The sequence below is a fragment of the Cottoperca gobio genome, chromosome 20, assembly GCF_900634415.1.
Source record: "Cottoperca gobio chromosome 20, fCotGob3.1, whole genome shotgun sequence".
Classification (NCBI taxonomy): domain Eukaryota; kingdom Metazoa; phylum Chordata; class Actinopteri; order Perciformes; family Bovichtidae; genus Cottoperca; species Cottoperca gobio.
The window spans coordinates 15,198,490-15,215,057 of NC_041374.1; the positions used below are offsets into that span (position 1 = coordinate 15,198,490).

Genomic DNA, 16,568 nt, shown 5'->3' on the forward strand with positions numbered 1-16,568 from the left:
ACAAAATATTGACACTTTGGGCACAATTTAGACATGTTCACTATGGGGTGTACTCACTTTTGTTGCCAGCTGTTTAGACATTAACAGCTGTGTACTGAGTAATTTTCAAAGGACAATAAATCTATACTGTTATTCAAGCAGCACACTGACTACTTTAAGTTATATCAAAGTTTCAGTAGGATAATGTTATCCCCTGAAAGGATATAACAGAATATTTGCAAAAATCTAAAGGGTGTACTCACTTTTGAGATATACTGTATATCTTAGAGAGAATCATATCACCATAAACTTGAATATTCCCAGCACCTCTGACTGACTGATACCGTGTTTTCTTTAAAACTGCAGGTTGTTATTTAATGTAAAAATAGAAAATAGAAATGTGAAGCCGTATTAACAACATGGATGTCATGAGCATGTTTAACTCAGGGCTGTATGCTGTTTCAATACAGAACTCATGTATGCATTTCACTTTTTCAAGTCCAGACTTGTACATCATTCATATGAAAAATGGTTTCATTAGTTGCCTAGCCTGTTATGCATTTTAGCCTGTACCGTTAGCATCCATCTCCTAATTGTACACTAGATACACGTTTTACATTAAGTCAGGCAGGCTGGTGAGCTGAGTACTTTAGCTCAGTGCTAACATTGTCATAGCTGTAAATGTGAACCATGCATTGCATTCAACTTCCACTCTTCTTCACTCCAGCGCCGCTCAGCTTTCACATTAGTAATGTTGTTCTGTTCCCGAGTACACTTACGTCATCGCCTATGTGTCATTTGTTTTTGTTGTAACTACAGTGTAGAAAATGGGCCAATAGCAAGATCCCAAGCTTATACAACGGAGTCGCCCTTTGCATTATGACTACTATAGATTATATTTTGTAGACAATGTCAAGAACGACCATCTCACCTGCTTTCCTACTTTATCACCCATATCCGTGCAGTTAAGTGAATGACATCGGCTCGTGTTGCATGCATACGCAGATTTTTTGAGGAGACAGGTGGCGTTGAGAAATGGCTTTTTAACTCTACTCTCTGGGGATTGTTGTGACATCACACATCCGTGTTTTTTTTATATAGTTTTCACACCTGACACGAACTGTATCCAAGGACCATCTTCTCAAGTGGACCCTACGGTACACAGTGTTCACACTAATCAAACAAACTGCACTTTGGAGGCAAGTGTACTCGGATCCGGGCCCCTGATGTGAAAGCATCCTTGTAAACATTGTAAAACTACATTTTTAAAGTCTCACTGCAAGACAGAGTCACAACAGTGAGAGCTACTTCAGTTAATATCGAACTTAAAGTTGTGCTAATTCACTATGAAAAGTTTTTAAAAATCACCAGAATCAATTGACACGCTCAGGTCCGGGGCCTCACGGCAGGTGCCTATATTGCCTGGTTAGTAATCCAGCCTTGGTACCGCTGGCCTTGGGGTGTTAGACGCTGACCCTGTACAGTAATAGCAACATTTACGAGTTCAAGTTCGGAGTTAGGGTCAGGGGCCTTTGTTTAATGTCATTCCTTCTCTTTCTTCCCTCATTTCCTGTCACCTCTCCGACTCTCTGTATCAAAATAAAGACAATAATGCCCAAACAATTACCTAAAAAAGCAAATGTAAAAGCTGTCTTTTGTCTGGTTCATGTGAGGATGTATTGGCCCCACCTTGACCGGCTTACTAGATAAAGGCTTCTAAATATCCTTGAGCTGGCAAAATCTGTTCTGCAAGACTGATCGCGTTGCCTCCACTCCCCCTTCTCCTCACACGGAGATAGCAGCTGGTTCTACTCTCTCAAGACGTTCAGCACGCTTGAAAAAACAACACAGATCGTCCCTCTTTTTCTTCCCTCCTTCCTTCACCTCCTTGCTCTTCTGTCTCTCTCGCTTCATCTCTTAAAGTGTAATTATTATTTTGAAAGTGCGGTCTGAGAGGCCGTCCACGTTTGGCACTGCCTCACTCGCTAATGTTCAGAGAGCTCTAATACAATTTGACATTTGCGTTATAACTTCTCCAGGAAGACATCAGGGGCCCTTTGTTCCTTCCCTCCCTTGTTTCAGGATGGAGGGAGAGCTGAGGTAGCAGCCCTAAAACAGGAGAGAGAGAGTGGGCAAGGCGAGAGGTAATAAAGAGTGAGGAGTGAGGGGAGAGGAGGGAGGGGCAGGTCTGTTTTTGGAAAGGGGGTGAAGAAGAACACATGGATTAAAAGAGTGGACAGAGATGAAGATAGATGTTGAGTGGAAGATGGAAATGGAAAAGCTGGGGGACGGGCAGAGAGAGTGAGAACAGATGAAGAGGGCGACTTGTTAAGTGTAGTGAGAGAAGAGGCTGGTCCCCTGTCCTCCCATCATTAGAGAGGAGGTGCTGCTTGAGACCTTTAGGTTGGTGCAGCTCCAGCGTTGGCGCCGCCAGTCCAATCAGAAAGAGAGAGTGAGAGTGAGAGTGAGAGTGAGAGTGAGAGAGAGAGAGAGAGAGAGAGGAATATGGCTCTTTGGAAATACTGAGACATCCTTGTGAAGGGTACAAAAAGAAACAGACAAATGCAATTAAGAGAGGACTTTGGCTGGAGACAAATCTGTTGTTCGTCACATCATTCTGAGCACAGAACAGTACACCTCTGTCACTGCTTTTTATAGTCTTGGTTATCCTTATGTCATACTTAAGCAATCCAATTAAAGTCAGTTCAAACTTTAACTCCCTATTCTCTTTTTTTTTATTAGAATTTGTATTGCAGTAGCAGTAGTAGTGGTGGTATTTACACTGCAATTGCATCATTTATTTCTGTAATAAATATATGATCTAAATCTTGTGACACCTTAATGCAAAGCATAATTTACTTATGACCTGTCACAGGTTTTATGTCTATAAATTGAGAGCCGGTCAACTATAGTGTAACCTTTTTTAATTGCTTCAATGCAATCATTTTTAGAGGCCTGATGAAAAAGAAAATAAATTGAAGTATATACTTATAGTCTATTATGCATATTCATCCTATTTTCGAGGATTAGATCAGAAAACCAAAACAATTTGTAGGATATGTGTGTACCCTATGTGTGAAGCTAGCGCCAGGGGATGATTAGCTTAGTTTAGCATAAAGATGGGACTCTGCTAATAGGAAACAGTTAGCTTGGCTTTGTAAAAAGCCAAAAAAGGTCCCTACTAAAACCTCTAAAACTCACTATAATTAACATGCTGTATGTAGTTTGTTTGAAATGTAAAAAAGAAACATCATAGTTTTACTGGGACTTGTTACTTTTGGATAAAGCCAAGCTAGCTGTTTCCCCTGCTATGCTAAGTTTAGCTAACAGCTTGCCTGCTCTAGCTGCGTATTTAACGCACAGGTATGAGAGTCGTATCAATCTTTTCACCTCACTCTCAGCAAGAGTAACTTATTGTAATTTCCAAAATGTATTCAATTTAGTGTAGCAGAATGTTTTGTCTTTGTTTCTTACTTAAATAATCAAATAGTAACATATGAGGGAATCCCGACCCAGAGGTTTGAGACCACAAATCTAAAGCATGTTTTATCTTTTGGAGAAGAAAGTAGGAAAAGATTGTAAAAGGTCTACTTTTGCCATCTTTTAGCACTTCTCAGAACATAATTGGTACGTTTGACATTAATGTTGTATGTGAATGTTTAGGTTTGGGAGCAACTATGAAACCTGTATGAAGTTGAGTTGAGTTTCACCATGCTGAATTCCATAACATGCCTGACCGTCACTTGGCCTTTTCCTCATGTGCCTCAGCCAACCTCATACTGTGATTAACAGGCAGCCACAGCAGGAGTATATAGTGAATTCAACATCAGCTGGCTGCCAGGGTGGCCTGCAGTGTCACTGTACATGACTGACGGCTATCAATAGTCTTTGGTTAACCCATGAGTCATTTATGGAGAGATGACATAGACGTTGACCGTATATTATATATCATGTTTGGTTTATTTTTGTGTAACTGACTGTGTTACTGCACAGGAAGAGTGTTTTACAAGGAAACTAATTTTTTACTGGCAAACGGTGGACTAGTGTAATTAATCAGCGTCAAATATGAACTGATGCAAGTCCGCTGCGTGAGGCATTTGTTTTGTTTGATCCTGTGCCAAGGAGTTGCAGATTTCAAGATAATATTTTATACATTCACTCACTTGTATTTTTCACTGAAGTTGTTGGCAGTAGATTAAGTCCTATTTAAGCACTATTTATAGGTGACACCATATTTTCAGGAGCATTAAAAGCCTTGTACTGTATAACTCGACATTTGGCACATCCTTTTTCAGGCCTTTAGCAACAGTCTCGGGGAGTCATTGCAGAAGCAGGAAGGTATATAATCCAACAGGCACAGCTAGAGCATCAGGTAACCGCTATCACTTGCCTATTGTTCCCAAACAGTAGCCTCTCCAGCATTCAAAAGAAATGGACAGCTGCACTTAGGGAGTATTCCACTAGCCTCTGTGAAGCTTTAAAAATCGGGAAATACAATATGTTTCTGTACAAGTTTTCAACAAGCCACGAAAAAGGCAGTCAAAGTTAGGGCTGTTCCAATGTTAACAATGTAGTGTAATCACAAAGCTCCAAAGACTAATCAGTCTGTCTGTGGCCTGCGTGTGAGCTCCGCTGCTGCTCCGCTGCACAGGCTGAGAAAGGGGTTGGAGTTCGGCCTCGCGGCCTGGGAGCCTCTCTGGAGGGCTGCAGAACAGTCAGAGTGCCAGGCAGCCAGACTTTGGACTGTGGGCATTTCCTCCTTTCAGATGGCTTCAGTTAAAGGGGCGCTCCATTCTCTCAAACTCTGGTTGGCTGTACACCAGCCCCTGTGGAGCATCACTCATTAGGGCCTATTGTCGGCAGCCAAAACCTCAACTGCTCCCTAAGCTGCTGCAGCACCACTCCCCGCCATCAACACCTGCTAACACATGACACACAGGCTCCGGCTGACTGCTGGGAAGAACTCCCTTCTGCTCTCCCTCCTCTGGATTTTCAGTAACGAGGCCCTAAGCATCTCTTTCTTTTCCTAACGCCTTCCTTGTCAGATGTCCCTTTCGGCTGCCATTTATTTTCTCCACCTCGTGCTGCATTTCCTCAAAAACGCCCCGGAGTTCCGAAAGTCATCACACTTGAGTGTAAAACTAATTCTTATTAGTTGGCAACGGTAATCCGTTTTATGGGTTGTTTGTCTTAGCGCCCTATCCCATGGTGTCTTTCATGTGATTCACAATCACTTCAACAGTTTAACGTGTCGTGATGAACAGACCTGTCCTCTGTCCACCAGGTCTGGCCTAGACCAGGCCTTGTAGGCCAGTCTCCTGTCTGCTCAACACATAATGTATTGGCAAAGCCATAGGCCCAGTTACTCACAAGACCTATGGCTCCTTATTGGAAATTACGTCACCTCATAAAGGGACGTGACCCATTAAAAAAATCACGCCGCTTCTTGTTATCCTTTGCAAAGAAGAGACTGTATCTCCCTATCATTTGGTCCCATTTAATACTCTAAGCCATGATTTTGTTTGTTTTTTATCCTTCCCTTGGATCACATGAGTTCTCATCAAACCTCCCAGGTGGGCAGGCAGGCCATCAAGGCTGGGCGAGTCCTTGATTAGAAAAAGCACACAGTGAGTGTCTACACAGCCACCCTGTGCTCTTCTTCATATCTAGCCAGTCAAAAAAAGGATGACAACTTGTCAAAACATAGTGTGTGGAGTGTGTAGGTTCAGGGGCCAGGCCTAAACATTTAGGCTCTGGGAACAAGCTGAGCGATACATCTGTGATTGTCATGACCAGGGTTGAGGCCCCTGTCATCCCGGCACGGTGTTGATACAGAGATGCCAAAAGCTCCTAACATGTCACCATGTTTCCCAGAACATGGCAATAACAACGTGATATCTACATGTCTGTTACAAGGCCTTTGCACGCAGCTTGAACCCACATCAGCAAAAAGGTATACATTCTATAAACCTCTAGGGTTTCATGGGAGCGCTTGTTACATTTATGAACACGGCTCGTTAAGTGTCCCTCTGTTTTCTTAAATGTGGAGATTCATAATGTGATGATCTGTATCCTTGTGGAACTACACTATGTGAAATCAAACTTATGTCTTCACATTTCTATGGGGAATCCAACATATTCCTCCTATTAGATCACTTATGTTGTCAAGACCACACATGCATTTCATGTTTTATTTGGCAATCAAGGCTATTGTGCAAAAGCCATACAGGCTGCACACTTGCACAAAGGACCAGATAGTAGACAGAGAATAAATCACAAAATGTATATAATATACATTAAAAAACGGACATGTCAAATCAAGCAATCTGATTGGTTCTTAGCCGTGATATAATGAGCGTATATCACGGGTAGAATTGTAGTTACTTTTCACAACAAGTCAGTATCCCTCCGCGTCTGAGAAAAAACTACACCGTTACAGCTGTTAAATTACGTCCGTTAGTTAATTGATTAAGTACAATTACACACCTAGTACAACCTTACAGACTTGGTACACTGTTCTAAACAAGTCACCACGCAATACAAGTGTTGATTTACATACCATCTTGCTTCAATCAGCTGTATGTGTATTCACTCAGAACAAAGGCGCTGTTTCGCGGGCTTCCGGGAGGGCCATAAGTGAAGTTACCGTAATGAATCAATATATGATGTAAAGCGCAGAGTCTCAGCTTTCAGAAACCGTTGAAATCTTTTCGATTGCGCAAACTATAACATAATAACGGTAATCCAAAGTTTTGCTTGCAATCGCCAACACATTCGGTGTTAAAGGGAAACAAATTTACAAAGCTTCACTATGGAGGAGTGGATCGATCAGTGCCTATCTCCAGAGAAAAAAGCCCCTAAAAGAAAAGCCCCTACGTGAAGAGCAGGTAGACCAAATAATGTTCGCTAGCTGTTAGTGTTGTTGCATAGCAATCACCTCGCACTATGTTTTGTGCAGAAGGCAACGGAGGGACTATTTTATTTTGAACATCATTATTTAATAATAAAAACTATTTAAATTGGAGTGTGTATTTTTCTTTCATATTGCCACATTTGGTAACCGTTTTATAAAATCAATTAGTTTAAAATTAAATCAAGTTAAGGGGGCGCCCCTCAACTGTGATATAATGAGCAAATACCACGGCCTGTCGTGAGCTATTGCTTAAGTATATATCACTTAATGGGCAGCCATTTGTGTAGGATAAAGTAGAGGTGATCTGCTCTCAAGCAGTAACTGCAATACGTTCACAAGTTTCTTGGTGACGTAGTGACTTCTAATAGGGCTGGTTGGTAAACTTCTCAAGCTGGTGAGCTAACACGCTAGTCAGCTGGTAATCTGCTCACAAGCATGGTCAAAATAGCTCTTAGAGCTAGCTAGCATTGTCTGTTAGCAAGGTGTATTTGTACTCCTGTCTTATAACTCTCACAAACCACAGCTCTTTTCTTGGAGCAGTTTTTACTCTGACAAAGGAGGGATAAATAAAAGTGAATGGTGCAACACCGCTAATTTTGTTCTCATTTTGTTCTCTCCGGCGCCGTCATGCAATTGGTCAATACTGCAGATTAGATTGTCAAAGTTCACCAAAGTTCGACTTGACGGGCAAGATTTGCTTGGATTTACTTAGACCCTGCAAGCAAACCCGGTGACAGCTCCGATTCCAGTTAAATTAATTGATTTCACCATATAATTATGGCTTTCTCAATGTGTCACCGAGGCTAAATTCAGTTAATGGAAAGAGATGCTGAGGTTGAATTTCTTCTGAGAGGACCACATACAAAATTCCATTTAAGTTTTAGACACGGAAAAGCCAAACATCTAATGAAAAATAAAAAGCTCACAGCAGTGAGGTCAGTAAAGGTAAGGTTATACTATTATCACTAATCAACCCTTAATCCAAAACAAAAATGGTCCTGTTGATGTCTCTTAATCTTTCTGCAGGCCCTTTTCAGTTTCAGAAGGCTGTCAGCTCATCTGAGGACCTGCACATGAACACAATGAGTTTCTCAGGTATCTTGGAGGTCCTGGGCTCAGTCCCTGTGGTGTAGCTGCTGCCACATGGAGGTAACTCTAGCGGACTCAATATTAATGACCAGTGACCAGAGCCTCCTTGTAATCCACTTATCGTCATTACACAGGGTCAGTATGGCTACTGCTGCTGGGCTCTCATACCCCAGCTGGACGCGCTGCTACATTCCATTTGAGTTGTGTATGACTGGGAGATGGAGAAACACTGTTTTGGTACTTACATTTGCATGTATTGGGTTTTACAAAGTTGCACGAAGTTGTTCAAATGACAGCGCTGCTGGAAAGAGGATAATACAGACTAGTAAAAGAACGCTTCATTACAATGAAAACAGACACATTTGGAAAGCAGGGGATATTTTTTGCCTTTCTCACTCACCCTGACTAGGTGAAATCATGGCAGTGTTGAGACTAATTTCTAGCACACTAAGAAAGGTCCTGACCTCTAGAGAGCTCCAAATTTAAAGATGACAGTTCAGCGTCCGTGTAATTAAAACTGCTTCGATAGAGGCCAACAAGACTCGGGGGGGAAAGTTTAAGAAAATACAGGTGGACAGCCCCAAACTCCTCTAACATAGTCAATGCCTTTGTGCAACCTCGGCCCCCGTACCCTGCTTTAGCTCCACATGTGTCAGAGGAATTTTCAGCGCAGTGGACGCTCCAGATGAACTTTTACCCCTTGGTCTCATTTACAAACGCATACACAGAGACAAGCTAACCTGTGCAGCCCCAGCAGGCAGTGTATACATACTGCGCTACGGCTATTAGATCAAGCGTGTTGTTATGATTTCCACACATTCTCATCAGGGTGAAAAGGCGTTCTCAGGCCGGGGAGGAATGAAGGGCATCCCCTGTTCACTCTCGCTCTAATACAGCTCAAGGTAACGTGCCCTGAAGACCTTTGTCTACAGACATGAGGTAATGGTGGGGCTAATTAGGCTGAGGAGACAGGGTGGGCGGAAGCTCCTGGCCTGAAGCCCCATTAGTCTAGAGAACGGTCTCCCTATGGTCAAGGGCATTTACCCTGGGATGAGGAAAACAGAGCGGCATCATTGGCTGGCTCCTACGCTAAAGCCATGGTGATGGACTGAGTCACCACATGAAAGGCTGGGCAAAGGCAGGATAGTGGAACGAAAGAGAAGCGAGAGACTCCGAAAGAAAGGCTCATTCAGGACGAGCACTTATGAAAAAGATGAGAAATCTCAGCAGGAGCCTGGGTCCCCCTCTTTTTTACCCTGACTACACTCTTCTGATGCTCGAGACAATTTGTCTTGTTACACAGGCAGGACTTATCACATTGAGCCCCGTTCAGGATATTGGCCCTGACACTGTAATTTTAACGCAGTAAATCAAAAATGATTGCAGTGTATATCGTAACACGAAACTTGGAAGTTTCGCTTTAATGGTTTCCGAAATGCGTTAAGAGGACAAAGTAGGAACCCCTATGACATGTCGCTGGGCCCAGGACAAGACGGGCTTTCTGACTTTTCTACAAGTTATTCCCCCTTGTTCGTCTGCCCGGCCCACTTCCCCTCCTGCCCCGGCCACGCTCGTCTGGCTCGGGCCCTCATCTCCTAAACAATGGAATCCGTTAATGCATGGATTTATGGACATGAAAATAAATACATCAAAAGAGCAAGAAAGAGAGCGATTCATGAAACCTTACTGCAACATTAATCTCCGGAATCTGAGATAAAAGCTGAACTTCTCTCACTATAAATCCTCAGATTCACAACTGTTAAACTATTATAGTCGTCGGAACGAAAGGGGGATAGACGGAGAGCAGGTCTTTGATTTGGTGAGCGCCAGTGTTCATGTCTGAGCTGGAGAAGCCATCGCTTGGCCTTAACTCACATGGCAGCTCACTCTTCAAGAGATGACGGAGAAAGATGAAGAGAGAGGGCGAGGGATTTGTTATCTTAAATCAGTCAGGGTCTGCAGGCAGACTTTTATATATTTTTCTGGAGATTTATGAGAACGTCTCGTTTTGCTACTACTTACTGTAGGGCAATACCATTTACTGGTCCGTTTTATTAATCATATACAAAAGACCCAAATGAACACACCTAGTATTTTTCAGTATTACATCATAACTCAGCTAAAGTACCTTGGCATATGTGGCCGATTCGTCTCATTATCCATGTCAGGGGAAACCTAATCTGCGAACACATGTTTCTGTCGTCCTCAGTTAAAAGAGAATAAAGCACAGCATCCGGGCTCCCATCACTCGTGGGTTCCTGAAGGCGCAGGCTGATGACACGTCAATGAACCAAGAAGCAAAGCAGTTTGTCCGTCACTACCTCTGATGGCACTGAATCAGGCGCTCATCATTTGTTACAGAAACAGGTCTTGGGCGGAGAGCGTCACTCCCTTCTAAGGCAACTCGAGGGCTATCAAAACATAGCTCGACACCCTTGACACCTCAAGACAGACAGAGTCAAATAAATGCATGGAAAAACCTACAGTGGATGAGATAGTAGGTGAATAAAGACGAACTTGAGTGTAATGGGTTGAACGGAGGATTGAAAAATACTCAAAGCTAAAAATACTGGAGAGGGAGCTACATTGGCTCCTTCAAGTCTGAGACGGAGACACCTTTACTTGTGAGATCCTTGGTATAAAAAAAACAAAAGGTCCTGAACACTGGTCCGCCTTTCACATTACGACGTGAGAGGAAATGGGGTCAATTTACACTCACTTAGAACCTCCAGAATGTCTATGCCAGAATGTCCGTGTACAAGCATTCCCTCAACCGCTGAACTATCCAGGACAATGTTGGGTGGCGTTTGTCTTGTGTTGAACATGCATCATTGAGCTTGAAGGGGAAAACCTCTCTCACTCACCTACTCACTCACTTAACTTGCCTTAGATCAGCGGGCATGATGGGACAGCGCCATGTTCCCGTACGTACAGCCGGCAGTCTCCCTCCGCCACTCTGTTATCCTAATTAAGAAGAAAGACAGAGTGAGAGAAAGACATGAAGAGAGAGCAAGACGTTCGGCCTGTGTGAGTGCCGTTACCTTCTCCTGACCTTCCCTGCCACCGCCCTCCTCCACCTAACTGCGTCCTTATCCGCCTTGGCTGTAACCTGCCCCCTCCCCTGCTCCACACAGCCATCAAAGAAGACTGTGGAAAGGAGGAAATGTGAAGGTTAGGCGACCTGATTTGGACTGGTGGGGAATTTTTTTTGGAACTTCATCAAGCGCAGGCCCGTTGAATCCTCGAGTGGGTCGCTGGTTGGAGGCTGAACTTCTCAAGAGCCCCCTTTTTTACCACCCCCGCCGACTCCCCCCTGTTCACCGAGCCACTGTTTTCAAAGGTCCAGTGACATCTGAGTTAGTCATTTGGCACACAGCTGTAGCAGGACACAGGGGTTTAATTGGACTGCACTGCTCTGTTGGTTTCAACAGTAACTGGATTTAAGCCCTTTCCTTAAATCTTGATCCAAATCTTCAACTTCTCTTTAAAGAAGCTCATATTCCATCTGGACGTAACAACTAATAGTGTGTGTGTTTTTTTTTTTGTTTTTTTTAAACGCACATTTTCAATTTGTGCATAAAGCCAAAATATCGCTTGGCTGATGTGGAAAAGTTGGTGTATGGATAAAAGCAAAATTCAGTGCAATAGAAACAGACTTATCAAATGTATCATGATGTATATGAAGCATGAGAGTTAAACGTCCTCTGAGATTTCTGCTCCACTGAAGAGACGAAAAACAGCAGCAGACGAAAACATCAGATCCGTCTGGAGCAATGAGGAGACTAATGTTCCTTAAATTAATACATGAAACAAACAGAAATGTCATATTTCCATCAAGTTTTCTGCATCATTTGACGTTTGGCTCGCGCTCTTGAAATCCCTTCATGTAGTTGCTGCCCCTCTTCTTCGGGTTTAACGGCATCCGAATTAGCACCAACCATTTATCTCCACGTAGCAGTGGATGGAAACGTGTATTTTCATTTGCGGAAAGAAATTTGTTTAAAGTGTGTGTTAAATTAAACCTTTGATGAAAACTTGGCTTAAACAAGTGCACTTGTGATGATGACCAAAACGTTTCTGAATACATTTACAGGAATACACAGGAGCTTTACAGTGACAGATTATATTTTCAAGAATAGTTTAGATTATTTTTCTGACTTTTCATCTTTATTTGAGCGACACAAACAGGAAGCCAAATAACCGTTTCAAATTCAATAAGTAAAAAGGTGATTGCAGTGTGGGGAAAAAGTACTCAAATTCAGAAATTGACATTTACTTTCTCTCTAGCGCTGTTATTTACCAAGATGAATGGTGTCAGTTCTGTTTACACAACTGTGCACTCCGGAGCGAACTTCTGTGGCAGCGGCTGAAAGATGTGGCTGGAATATTCTTCCCAAAACCGAACAAAGAGAGATGTGAATGGCACTCAATGGCACAAATCCCAGACACACAGGAATATTTTTCCACTTCACTGCTCTCACTCTTTTCATTGAACACCTTACAAATACAAGTTTAGTTGGATTTTCTTTAATATAAAATGTAGCAAGAATAATGCAAATTCATACAACAGCATTTCATTTACAGCAAGAAATTAAAAATATTTTCTGGTGACTGTACAAATCTGATTCTGATCAATAAAATAGATGGCAGAGGGCTAAGATATGAAAAGGTGAACACGTAAAGTAATATATAAAAAGGGAAATTAATGTGACTAGGGGCAAAGTGAGGGTTAGGGTTAGGTGTTAAAAGCCCTTTAAAATGTGTTATCATTACTGAACACTGATATTACCCTTTTTTTAAATGGACACAAATCAAATATATAAATAGTATAGTAGGTGGAAAAGGTAGAATAGACAAACATAAAGAAACCTGGGCAATGCAACCTGAGTTAGACATACAGCTAGTGTATGAGACAAATATTATTTGTACAGAATGAATGCCAATTGTTCAAACAATATAATTACAGGACGAGTTTTAGTTTTTGTGAAAAATACGCTCATTGGCTTTCTTGCCAAGAGTTAAACAAGAAGATCGATACCACTCTCATGTCTGAGTGTGAAGTATGGAGCCAGAGCCAGATGGTAATTAGCTTAGCTTAGCATACAGACAAAGCATGACAAATATGTGTAGCAGCACCTTTAAACCCTAAAAATGAACAAATATCTTGTTCACAAACAGAAACAGGTTCATAAAACCACAACTTTAGAGGTGCTGCTTCTTTCTGAACTTTGGACAGACTACCTGTTACCCTCTGTTTTCAGTCTTTATGCTAAGCTAAGCGCTAAGCTAAGCTAAGATAATCGCCTCTTTGCTCTAGCTCCATAAATAATATACAGACATTAAAGTGGTATCGATCTTCTTATCTCACTTTCGGCAAGAAACCAAACTTGAAATCCTTTAAAGTATAAATTATTGCTCTTTATCAGGTTTTTTACTACAGTAACAAACCAAGAAGCTACCAGGGCTGTAACATGTTAATGATGATAATAATACAGCCAGGACTAGTGACTAGCTGCTTTGAAAATCCATTTGAAGTAAAAGAAAAAAAGAGAAGCTCCGAGTAAAAAAAAAGAGAATAATTTAGACTGGGAATAGGAGACTCAAATTAGCAATAAACTTCTAATGATCATCAAGTCGGGAGCAGCTAGGCTTACTTAGCATATAGTTAAAACGCTGGAAGTGTGCTGTGGACCTTCTATTAGCAGCCTTGCTGAAGCCATTTTTTATGTGAATAAAAATAAAGACTCCACCCTAATAAAACACAATTGTAACCATTTTTCTTCTAGCAGACAGCCAAAAGTGTCCAGTTCTGGGACTTTAAATGGCAAAGCTGTTATGCTGGGCACCTTCATGTGAAGAGTGGCTTTGCAAAATGCTCTGAAATGGAATAACACCTAAATGAAATGGCTCTGTATGTGCTTTGAAGGGGGAAAATGTAGACAAGTGTAATGAAATCAAAACACTTGACTGAAATATGATACGCCTCTGGTGTAAAAAAAAAAGAAGAAAAAGCTGTCAGAGAGTGAGCTTATAGGTTGCTTTAAAAGATTTGTATATAAAAAGGTATGCAAAAAAAACAACCGGAGGATATTAGAAAATATATTAATTTCTCTTAAATAAAAATGACACTTACTTCCCTTTCTTGAAAAAGTACCTGATCATGTTATGTTTGGACTAACAGTCATGGAAGCATTATAGAAGCACAGAAATATAGTAAAGACAGAAGGCAAATGTTTTCCTTTTCTCGCTCTTTTCCCTTCAGAGCTTGTGTTCCTCTACAGACATAATGCATGTAAGTTGTCCAACAGGGAGAAATGCGTCAATCCCTTTGGTTTCTAATGGTCTAATGTTATAAACACACTAAAAGACGGAGTCCTGGTTGGCGCGGTTGCTGATGTGCTGGCAGGACCGCTGGTACAAGCTCGTTCTACATTCAGCTCCAACTCATGGTCATGGTTGTGTGGCACAGACTGAGTCACAGATCAATGTCCAAGGCCCATATTCTGGACAGACGCCCTTACCCTCAGCCCTGTCAGAACTGGTCAGACCTGGAGATCCACATCCAGACCACAGCTGAAGTCTAAATCCAGATTGATCTCAGGCAAAAAGCTTATTTTTAGCTCTGTGCTGCTCAGGTATGGCGGCACAGCAGCCAGGCGCTGTCTCCTTTTATTCCCGTTATTCTCCCAACCCCAGCCACAGCAGACATAGAAAGATTAAAAAAAAACTGCGTATTATTGTCAAAAGCCTTCCCCTTTTTCTCCTTGTATGGTCAGTGTGGATCTCAGGAGTGAGTCCAGCTGACCGGAACCCAGTGAGTCTCCGTCTCCACTTTCTTTAGCGCCAACCGCATCTCGCTGAAGGCCGCCGAGAGGTCGTCGTTGACTATGACCTTCTCGAACAGGTGGCCATGTTGAGTCTCCAGCATCTGGGCACTTTTCAACATCTCCTCGAAGTCCTCTTCCTGCAGCGCACGTGAGAGACGGAGAGAAGATTTTTTCAAGAGGTGAAAAAGACAAAAAAGATGCAGAGATGCACAAACCCAAAAAGGCAAAATAGTTCATTTGAGGGTGCAAAGAGAAAGCACTGGCCACAGTAAACAAGAGGGGAGATAAATCCACGTACTGTAAACACAAATTACGTGGCCTCGAACACGCAAATAAACACAAAGTGGCCTGGACGGAGCCCGTTATAACCTCCCAGAGACATGGTACCCACACATGAACCCTGGCACAGACCACGCACTAAAACCTCCCCGTGCAACGACCTGACCTCAAGGAATTTTCATCATTTCCTCACACGGTTATACCATTCACAAAGAAAAGAAAATATACTCAAAATAAGCAGAGGACAGAACATAACCGTCATTTGCTAAAGACAGACATTTAAAACATACATTATTGCTGCTCTGGATTATATATGATGTACAGCAGGATACGTCTACTGGAGCTGAAGACACTGACCAAATGAGATTCAGGTCTGCGAATATTTCTTAAAAAGAAATGACTGATCAGGTGACTTGAGTCACACACAAACCATGACTCAACATCGACTCAATTTGCGACTTCATTTGAACTTCAGCATTTTTTTCTTGGAAGGATGCAATGTGCAGTGTAGAGCAGCAGAGAGACAACATATGATACCTTGGGTTATCATATTAACAAATTATTGTAATTTTGTGGCAGGAATAACATACAAAGACACACCTGATAAGTTTGTTTTTACATGTTGTAGTAAAGTAAATACACATTTTTGTGAAGTATTCATTATTATAATCACCTGCAAATAAGCTCCCGCACACCATCTAACTTGCAAAGAAATATATTTATTTCCGACATTTCGGTACTAGAGCTTTATCAGGCAAAACTTTAGCTTTTTCTTTTTGCAAGTTAGATAGTTACAAGTTGCAACTTTTGATCTACTCGTCCCTCGCCTACACACCTGTCTCATGAAATGGAAGTGTGTTTTATCTGCTTATATTTACTTAAAGAGTCCACAGCCAAACACGTACAGTAGCTCTGAGGCAGCAAGCTCAATATCTTCAAAAGTAAGCTAAAAACATATCTTTTTACTTTAGCCTTTTAATAGTGATATTTTATATCTCTTTACTTTAGCCTTTTAATAGTGATATTTTATATCTTTTTACTTTAGCCTTTTAATAGTGATATTTTATATCTCTTTACTTTAGCCTTTTAATAGTGATATTTTATATCTTTTTACTTTAGCCTTTTAATAGTGATATTTTATATCTTTTTACTTTAGCCTTTTAATAGTGATATTTTATATCTCTTTACTTTAGCCTTTTAATGGTGAATTATTACTGGTTTAACATTGAATGTATAAAGGTAACCAGGATACATTTTCAGAGTGTGTATTTTTGAAAAAGTTGAGATCAAATAGACTGTTCTACCACGGGAAAAAGAGGAAGTTTCTCTGATAAATGTGTTTACATGTTCTTTACACAATTAGTGGAAAAGTGAAAGACTAAAGAATATATTGGAGAAAAACTGGCTTTAACCGATAGGTTTCATAAAACTTAACAAACAGGGGTTTGTTTATGAAACGGGCTTTAACCAAGATTTTGCCA

General features: G+C 41.5%; 1 protein-coding gene across 2 annotated transcripts in view; it reads right to left on the reverse strand.

Moving 5' to 3' along the window:
- Window positions 1-12,169: 12,169 nt before the first annotated feature.
- Window positions 12,170-16,568, reverse strand: part of mpp7a (MAGUK p55 scaffold protein 7a) — a 127,442-nt gene continuing 123,043 nt past the window's right edge. For both annotated transcript variants that reach the window (XM_029457766.1, XM_029457765.1), the window contains one exon: window positions 12,170-14,945. In XM_029457766.1, the coding sequence (XP_029313626.1) occupies window positions 14,766-14,945 (180 nt within the window). In that variant the 3' untranslated portion in view covers window positions 12,170-14,765. The remainder of the gene's footprint in view (window positions 14,946-16,568) is intronic.